The 9,480-nt window shown below is 61.0% G+C and overlaps 1 protein-coding gene across 1 annotated transcript; it reads right to left on the reverse strand.

Annotated features, from left to right (window-relative positions):
- Positions 1 to 1,444: 1,444 nt before the first annotated feature.
- HS3ST6 (heparan sulfate-glucosamine 3-sulfotransferase 6) lies at positions 1,445 to 7,836 on the reverse strand. Its single transcript, XM_060123823.1, has 2 exons — positions 7,314 to 7,836; positions 1,445 to 2,195 (listed from the first exon to the last, which is right to left on the reverse strand). Exons 1-2 carry the CDS (start codon positions 7,724 to 7,726, stop codon positions 1,580 to 1,582), a joined length of 1,029 nt encoding a protein of 342 aa, XP_059979806.1. The 5' UTR covers positions 7,727 to 7,836; the 3' UTR covers positions 1,445 to 1,579.
- Between the last annotated feature and the right edge of the window lie 1,644 nt (positions 7,837 to 9,480).

The following is a 9,480-nucleotide window of genomic DNA, read 5'->3' on the forward strand; positions in this document are numbered from 1 at the left end:
ATGACCCCTCCTCACCATCGTTACTGCAGATTGTGCCAGCCTTCCCCCACACCCACATCAGAGGTCCGCAGCAGGGAGGAGGCTGTGGGTACGTCTCCTCGACATCTGCCCACATCTGCCACCACATTCCCACCAGCCCTGCCCCTGGCCTGGCCCATCTGATACAGACCTAAGGCCTGGGGAGCAGGGGTCACGGCCAGGTCCTGCAAGGGCCCAGGGCATGCCAGGCCTGGGCCTAAGGGGCCCTGGAGGTCATTGTCAGGGCATCTGGTGGGCATCTGGCAGACAGCACTGTGGCCAGGAGCAGGTGACAGTCATTACTGAGAGGCCCTGCATTTCTGGGGGGAAGATGGATGGACAGGGCACCCCAGCCTGCCTGAGTCTGGCCTAACTTGGTTAAGAGCTGAGCAGGCAGCTGGGCTGCAGCTGGGTGTTCATTCTTGCCCATCCCCAGGGGAGGAAGCTGAATAAACACCACAAAAGTGGGGCATGGAGGGCCTGGGGGAGTGGGCGTGCCCTGCAGTCTGGTGGGTGGGGCCTGTGGTGGGCAGTGCCTGGGTAGGTGACGCATGGTTGTGCAGGGAGCTCCTTGGAGGCTGTTAGAAGAAACACGCTGGGACTTCCCTAGTGGTGCAGTGGATAAGAATCCACCTGCCAATGCAGGGGACACGGGTTCGATCCCTGGGCCAGGAAGATCCCACATGCTGCGGAGCAACTAAGCCCATGCGCCACAACTACTGAGCCTGTGCTGTAGAGCCCATGAGCCACAACTACTGACCATTCGTGCCTAGAGCCTGTGCTCCACAACAAGAGAAGCCACCACAATGAGAAGGCCATGCACCGCAACGAAGAGTAGCCCCCGCTTGATGCAACTTGAGAAAGCCCGCATGCGACAACGAAGACCCAACTCAGTCAAATAATTAACTAATTAATTAATTTAAAAAAAAAAAAAGAAACATCCTGCACACGGGAGTCACCTCATACCCACTGTCCAGAGATTCCACCAGGTTTCCAGGAGGGAGTGTTCAGTGGGCACAGGTACACAGAATTAGCTGAGGTCACGGGTGCAGCCTGAAGAACCGGACAGACACAGCTTTAATCCTGCCCCACCACTCAAGCAACCTGGGCCCTCAGTTTCCCCATTTGGAATATGGGACAACCCAGCTTGGCATCCCAGGGCTGAGAAGAGAGCCTGAGGGTGGTCTCCAGAGTCACCAGGGCTGAGCTGTATGTCACTGAGCAGGCCCCAAACCTCTCTGAGCCTAAGTTGCTCACTTGTGACAGGTGGCCAAGTTCACTGCCCACCTCGAGGGATAGACAAGGATTGGGTTTTTAACCACTCCCAGCATGAACAGTGCCCAGTAATGTTAGCTGGTAGGATTATCATCCCCGCAGGAGGTGGCACCTCCAACCCCACCCTCCAACCCTCAAGGGCACGTAGAAGAACACAGATCCAAACTTTATTTTGTAAATATTTCTCTCTGCCCAGCCCTGTGTACAGGGCCCGCTCCGGCTGGGTGACAGGCATAAATTAAGGTCACTTAGCGTCCCCAGGCAGGGCGTGGGTTCCCCAGCCCCATTAGTCCCAGCCGAAGTCCTGGCCGGTCATTTGGTAGAACTTGCGATTAAAGGGTCGGTAGAAGGCCCGCAGGCGCTGGACCATGGCCTCAGGCACACGTGGGTGGGGCCGGCCCTTGGACTTGCCCAGGCAGCGGGGACGGCCGCTGCCCTGGGCCTTCTTGAGGCAGGGGAAGCCCTTGGTGGCGTTGAAGTAGAAGTGCTTGTCTGTGACGACCCTCTTGAGACCCAAGAAGTCCTGCACGTGGCCCAGCTCCGCAGCTGGGTCGCTGACCAGGCGCTCGCCACTAACAAAGAGGAAGCGGGACAGCGGGAAGTAACGCAGCCAGTTGTCCAGGTGCTGGGCGTACAGGCCGATGCGCACGGCACTCCAGGCCGTGTCCACGGGGCCCAGGCCTCGGCGGAAGGCCAGGGTGCCAAAGCTGGGCAGGCCCGGTGTCTTGGAGAGCATCTGCGCATAGTCAGAGATGGCCCGGGTCACGGGGTTCCGCACAACCACGATTAGCTTCGTGGCCGGGGACATGCCGTGGATGCGGCGTGGGGCCTCCCGGGTCACAAAATAGCTGGGGGTCTTCTCCATGGTGATCTGCCCATCCAGGGTGCGGGGCATCAGGCTCCTGTGGGAAGGTGGGTGGAGAGGGGGGCATGAGCAGGTGCTGGTCCTCCTCCAGTCCTCCCATGCTAGACCAGCCCCCAGGGGCCCGAGACTAACCTCCCCTTCCTCCAGGGAAGCCCCATACCTACAAGACAGGCGAGCCTCCCCATTTCCCCTTCCCCACCAGGCCCATCCATCCTAAGTGTCTGGGTGGGCAGCCTGGGGTGTGGGCCATGAGGGCGCCCAGCCTCAGCACAGGCTCACAGTAGGGGCCCATCCTCCAAGGCTATCCACACCCCTCCCAGAGCTTGACTGCACCCCAACCTTGACACTGCTGTGCCTCTCACCCCAGACCCAGCACTCCCCAGACTTGCCACCCACAAGGCTCCACCCACCATCCCCACCCCCACAGGCCCCTGCACTGTAATTACCCCAGTCACACTTTCATTAAGTGGCTGATGGTGTCCCCTGAATTAGGCCATTAGTTACTGACAAGTGTCCCCAAAAATGGGCAGCTGCCCCTCCTATCCCTCCCCTGCATGGCGTCTCCTGCCTTTGGTGGCAGCCCTGCTAATTCTCCCCGACCTGGGCCCCCCAGAATGCTGAAAGCCACAGCGCAGCCCAGGACACTGGAGAGGTCATTGAGACAGCCTGAGGATCTGTCTCAAGACCCCAGCTGCCTGGGTTGCCCAGACCCGGCTTGGAACCCATGGTGCAAGGCTGCAGCTGCAGCATTTCCGAGCAATCCTCTCATTCTGACCAGGGGTGGGGGTTGGGGGGTGGAGGAACCTTGGAACCATCCCAAGGTTCCGGGGGAGTCGGCTGGTGACAGACCCCTGACAACCCCAAATCTGGGGAAGCCCATCCTAGCACTCCACCCAGGCAGTCCAGGGACCCTGGGTAGCATCCTGAGGCCACCCTGCCAGCCAGGTAGAACAGGGTGGGGAGGGGCAGGGTGCAGCAGCAGGGCCAGCTGAGCAAACAGCTCCAAGGGAGGGCTGGGAACTAGGTCAACAGAGGCAGAGGCTATCAGGCTCTGTGCTAGGGACGGGGTGGGGGGTGTCTCTGTCCCCCATCTCTGAAGGAGCTGCCCCCAATCCCACTGACAGCCCTCAGGACTGGCCCCAGCCAGGAGGGTGACACACAGGACAAAATTCAGGTTTCATCCAGCCTAGTGACCCCCAGACACGAGCTTCTGAGAGACGGTCTCCTCTTCCTGCTCAGGCCAGGTGGACACCCAGGTGTACAGGCACACGAGTTGGCGTGCTCAGCTTGGAGGGTGCTGATGTCGGGACTGGAGAACGTGCACACATGAGTCCCAGGCATGCCGCCGGCTCCCCTGACACCACCCTCTTGGCTCGGGGGAGTGGGGTGGGCTGCAGGGGCTGCCGGCTGTGGGAGCTGCCCCTCCCCTCAAACTAAGGCCCTGGGCAGAGCTGGTCTACAGAAGTCATGGGAGACAATTCTGCTCCCGCCATGTCCCAGGAGTGATCTGGGACTCCTTCCACCCCACTCACTGCCCCACTTGAGGCTCAGAGATGGAGCAGGAAGTGTTGGGATGGATGCCGGCTGCAGCTGCTGGGAGGCGGTGTTGGCTTGGCTTCTGCTCCCAGGAATCCAGGTGGGAATTGCACCCAGCCCTCCCTGTGAATAAGTTCAAAGAGAACTTGGGTGGGAACAAGGCTAAGGGCTGAGGTTCAGGACTGCAGCCTGGGGTAGCCAGCTCAGGGAACCCCCCTTCCCACAGGAGGGAGGACAAAAGAAGGTGGATCTCCCCGCACTGGACCTCGAAGCTGAGACCCACAGACATAAGCCAGTGCCGACAGACGTCATCAGAAGTCACCGCCCTCCCTTCATCACCCTCCTGAGGGAGGGAACCAGCCCTGACTGCTCTGGGACCCTCCTCACCGACCTCTGACACCCCCTTCCCATCCCTTTCCTCCCCCAGGTGCCCAGTGACCCCAGGAGCACCCTCTTTCCTTCTCCAGGCTGGGCTCACCTGGTTCTGAGTATCCCCACCCCTTCCCGCCTGCCTGGGGGGAGGGGCTGCAAGGAAGCGGACAAAAATTAGAGGGACCTTAGCACCCACTGCTATTTTCTCTCCAAGGAAGTCAGAGGAGAGGAAGTCAGGGAGGTGCCCACAGCCCCACCGTGGAAGGGGGATGGGAACGGGGATGGGGGAGGCTGACTTTCCAGGCCCACTCTTGCCACAAACCAGCTTTGAGATCTGAGATCTTTGGGATCAATTACTCAACCTCCCCAGGCCTCAGAAGCCTGTCCCCAGCCAGCCAGGCACAGAGGAGCGGGGGATGGGGGCTTCTTGGGGGTGGGAGAGACTGGGGAGAGGATGAGAGGAACAGGACTCTGACCCCCACACGGCAAACATCTGACAAGTTGCTCTGTGGACACTCCCTCCCTGCTCATCTGGTCTGCATTTCCCTGCGGCTTCCATCCAGCCCCAGGCAACTCTCCCTCCTCTGTCTCAGCCCCACCCCCACCCCCCTATCCTGCACCTCGCCTGGGCCTCATCCAGCGGGGCCTGGGACTCAGCAGAAACCAGCTATGGTTCCTGTCTGGAACAACACAGTACCAGGAGCCAAGGGGGTAGCCCTACCTGTATCCCTCCTGGTCTCTGTGCTTTTCCAAAATACTAAGGTCAAAGTACAGCCCCCACCTGCCCCCAGACAGGGCGCCCCCTTCTGAACTGAGACTTGGGGGTGTTTGTCTGTGTGACCCCAGCACCTGCCAAACAGAAGGTGCTCAATGAGTCAGTGACTAGATGAACAAATGCTGTGTGAGCTTGGGGACACTTGGGGGTCACGGTCCCCAAGAAGGAGGATCCTCAAGAGCCTGAGGGATGAGCTGAGGCCCAGGGAGGGGGACTGGTTTGGCCAAGGTCAACTTTGAGCAGCCCAGCACCCCTGCCAAGGCCAAGGGAAGGGCCAGAGTTACTGCCTGGTCACAGCCCAGTGGGAACAGGTGTCCCAGAAAGTCAACTGGGGGCACTGGCCACTGCTCCTCTACTCACCGCCCCACACCCCCACCAAGAACAGGCTCTGGAGGCTGGGCCCAGGGTCCTGAGAGCAGACAAGGCCACCAGACCCTCCCTGCCCGGGGGCTGGGCATCCTCTTTGCAGCTGGGGAAACAGGCAGGGGTGGGCATTTTCAGAGGTTCACTGCACACTCACGGCTGGTTGGAAGGACAGTCAGGTTCAGAGGCACAGGTGCCTGTGAGCAACACCATGCCCACGTGCACACACATCAGCACACAGCCTCGTCCCTTGGAAGGCACGTGGACACACGCACTCCAGAAGCTCAGCCCTGCACCAGCCAGTGAAGGGTCAGCACTAGCCAGCCCTGAGGGACAGCTCCAGATTAAAGGGGCGGAAGCCACGGACCTGACCCTCTGCCTCCTCTGTAGCACCCCTCCCCCCAGTGTGGTGGCTGGGCTAAGGAAGGAGAAAGTCTCCTCTACCAGACTTAAACAGGCTGCTGAATCATCCCACTCCCATCTCCGGCCTCAGGGACACCAATGTCCCAAGAGCCCCTCCCCTGTGCTGAGGATCTGACCCCGAACCTGGGTCCAGCTGGCTTCCTCTGAGTCCCCTCAGGCTCCCCAGACCAGTCCCCCAGAGCTGAAGCATGTGCCCAGGGAGGGCCTGGATAGGCTCTCAGGATCCCTGGCTCTTTGGGAGCCTTTTTAGGTCTAAACCCAATTCTAGACTCTCCTGCAGCCCCTCATTAGCCCAGCTTATGGGGTCAGTAGTGAGCTCTGAAATTTGCACTATGGTTAACAGTGTGTCCTTCCCCTTCTCCATCCTCCTCCTTTCCCCCTCCTCTTCTTCCTCTGCACAGAAGTGAGGAATTAGGGATGCTTTCAGATGCTGAAGCACTGTCAGAGTGGGGTAGTGGTTTCTCCCTGAGTGTTGAGAATGCAGGGATTCAGACAGTCAGGTCCAGGGATGGACTCACCTCCCCCGTCACCACACAACTTCCCTAGACCTCTGACAGCAGCAACCCTTCAGAGTTCATGAGCCAGAACCCCCTGTTCTCATTGGGAACCCTCCAAACCCATAAGTAATTCTGATGCAAAAAAGCAAAGATAACAAGGGTGGGGGCAGGGTGGAATCTGGGTACAGAAAAACTGGTAAACCTGGAGGTAAAAAGTCTCAGTCCTGCCACCCCCCACTCACCACTAATTCACCAGGTGACCTTGGGCAGGGTCTTCTCTGGCCCTTAGGGGCTTGGCCCAAGCTTGGGGATGAGGCTGGTGCTGTGGGGAGTGGGGTGACTCACCCTCCATCTGTAAGCTCTCATTTCCCCGAAGGAAGGGATAGAGCGCTGAGGCAGGCTTGTGCCCGACTGACAGAGGCAGAGGGCTGGGCCTCACACTCAACCTTCGGTGCTAACCTCGGCAGGGAGGGGCTGGTGTTTGACCAGCCACCAGGACAGGTTACTTCAGCTGCGGCTGGGTGCTCCCCCACATTCCACCACACCCCCCAAGGCCATACTGGGTGGGAGTCAGGGCAACTACAGAGCCCCATGACATGAGGCTGGGGTCCCAATTCCCATCCCTGGGCATTGACTCAAAGGCACCCTCCTCCTTTCTAAAGACCAGACTTTCTCCAGACACCCAGGACTATGGAGAAGGATTCCTCTCTCCAGGATCAGGGGTCTTAGGTGTGGGGAATGGGTTGACAGATACTTTCTAGGAGGCTGCAGGGAACCCGGAGACCCTTTCTTAAGGTAACTGACCACAGTTCAGACACGTTCCCCTCAGTGATGCAGGGGAGAGGGCCAACTGAGCATGAAGCATTTCTAAAGCACCTCAGACCCCACAGGCTCCAAACTACTTCTCGCTGGAATCGCACTCTAGCCCCGAACCAGGGCTTTCCCTGGAGTTTTCAAAGTTTCTGGGAGTCCATGGCCAGTGACCGACCCTCTTTTCCATAAAACCTGCTGCAGGAGGGCCGCGTCCTCCCGGTCAAGCCTCAGCCCCCACGCAGGCTGGTCTCAGCCCCTGAAGATGCCTGGAGTCCTCGCCCCGTGGGGTCCCCAGTGAGACCCCTGGGGCACACCAGGCGGTTTCCCGGAAGGCACCCGCCAGGAAGCCGATGGGGCGGACGGGACGAGCGCTCACCGGTACCAGGCGAGGCCGCGCTCGTAGCACCTGTCGAAGAAGTGGGGCTCCGAGCCGAGCGCGCGGACGTCGGGGTGCAGCCGCAGAAACTCCAGCAGGGCGCGCGTGCCGCCCTTCTTCACGCCCACGATAAGCGCCTGCGGGAAGCGCCGGCGGCCCGAGCCACTGGCCACCGGCAGGCCGGACGTCCCGGGGCTGCGGGCTGCGCGGGGCGACTCGGCGGGCGCGGGGGCTGGCACGGGGATGCGGCCGGCCGGCGGGCAGCGTCCGGGGAGGGCGCAAAGGCAGTAGGCTCCGAGCACCAGAGCGGCGAACAGCAGAGGCGCACGGGGCGCCCGAAGCGTGGCCCCAGGCCCGCCCCCGGCTCCCTGGCTGCCTCCTGCCCCGCCGCCCAGGCCGCCGCTACCTGCCATGGGGCCACACCGCTCCCAGGCCTGGGAGCGGGGGCTGCAGGAGGGCGCACATCCCCGCCCGCGCCGCGCTCAGTCCGCTTGCGCCCGGCTTCTGCTCTGCGCCCCACTGCCCAGTCTTCTGGGAGCCGGCAGGGACCAGTGCTAGGGCGGGATGCCCCGCCCAGCCCAGAGGCCCCGCCCCGCTTGAACCACTGCTCCACCCGGGACTCGCCGGCACCTACGGGCGCCGCGGCGCGACTCCGAGCCTCAGTGACTAGCCGGACGCGCCCGCTCGGAGACCCCAGGCCCCAGCCCGCTCAGGATGCGGCGGCGGCAGATTGGGACGCAGGACGGTGACAGGACTGAGCTGCTGGCCAAAAGACCCGCTCTTAGAGGGCCGATCGCTGCCCCTCCCTGACGAGGGCAACGCGGCAGGTGCGCGGGAGGAACAAGCGGGCCAAGAAGTCGCGTGCACCTGGCCCTAGTGAGCAGAGGGGTTCCGGGAAGGTGGAGGGAGGTCTGCGGTGGGAATGGGGCGCATCTTGCTGATAGTTGGCTTGCCATTGCCATGCGTCAGGGTCACGGGCAGGGCGGTTGAAGAGGACTAGCCAAGTTGATTCCCATTTTAAAGTCTGGGAGACAGGCTCAGGGAGGACAGGCGTCTTTCCCAAGGGCCCAGTGAAATTCAGACCTCAGTCTTCTGACCCTTTTTACCATGTCACACGGTCTGTCTGTGCAGACTAGTCCACCTGGTGTTGCCCTGGGATGTCAGTGACCCATCTCTGGCACTGGCAAAGCGGCTCCTATTGGAGATGTGAAGGATTCAGGAGACCTGTGCTGGGGAAACTAGAAGGAGGAGCCGGGGTCCTGTCCTAGGAGCTTCCTCTGAGGGGCAGGGAGACTCAGGGGCCACTCCCAGTAATGAGACCTGCTGGGCGCTGGACACTCTGCGGGAGTTTTACGCACCCCCAGGCTCACTGAACCCCCAGCCCAGCACAAAGAAGGCAGAGGAGAGCTGGCTGGGAGAAGGTGAGCACAGCCCCAGGTAGAGACAGAATGGAACCCATGTCCTGCCTTTGCCTCTACCCCAGGCTTCCTGGCCTCAGGGTTGGTGCAGGTGGGCATGGGCTCCCCGAAGAGGCCAGCCTTCCTCCAGCCAATGCCCAGAGACTACTGCCCTGGCTTCTGCTGGTTAATGGGCTGTTCCTGAGCCTAATGGTATCTGGATCTAAGGGCAACCTGGAGCACTTCCCCAGGGCAGGGGCCTCCATGACCCACCCAGAGGTAGCCTTGGCCGGAAGAGGGCTCTGCAGAGCCAGTGGGGTGAAGACCACTGACCAGGCCCTCAGCCCAGTTCCCAGACGCCATGCCTGCATCTGCTTGTCAGGGCATGACTCAGCCAGGAGCCCTGTCTGTGGGGTGTTGGCACAGCGCTGTCTGAGGTACATGCCGGCACATGCAGGGTCACAGGAAGTTCTTCTTCTGGTCTAGCTTAAAACGGGATTTGTTCCAGACAGTCTGGTTCTCCTTAGAGCCACCCACTCCACCTGCAGCACCCACCCAGAGCCTCAGCAGCCACCACTCAGGGCTCCAAATTCCAGCTTTAAAACCTGATGGCCCCTCTATCTCCCTGCCCAGCACAGGCACTGGCTAGGCACCCCCTAGCCTTTGCTCATGCTGTTCTCCCTGCTGGGAATGCCTTTTCCTTAGGTCCGCCCCCCACCACACACACACACACACACACACACACACACACACTCACACACACACAGATA

The sequence above is a fragment of the Lagenorhynchus albirostris genome, chromosome 15, assembly GCF_949774975.1.
Source record: "Lagenorhynchus albirostris chromosome 15, mLagAlb1.1, whole genome shotgun sequence".
NCBI lineage: Eukaryota > Metazoa > Chordata > Mammalia > Artiodactyla > Delphinidae > Lagenorhynchus > Lagenorhynchus albirostris.

Bases quoted from the DNA above. Each gene is read 5' to 3' on its own strand.
- HS3ST6 (XM_060123823.1), bottom strand. From the start codon at position 7,726: ATGGCAGGTAGCGGCGGCCTGGGCGGCGGGGCAGGAGGCAGCCAGGGA. The intron at 2,196-7,313 runs GTGAGCGCTCGT...ACCTTCCCACAG, and splicing joins CGCGGCCTCGCCTGGTACCG to GAGCCTGATGCCCCGCACCC.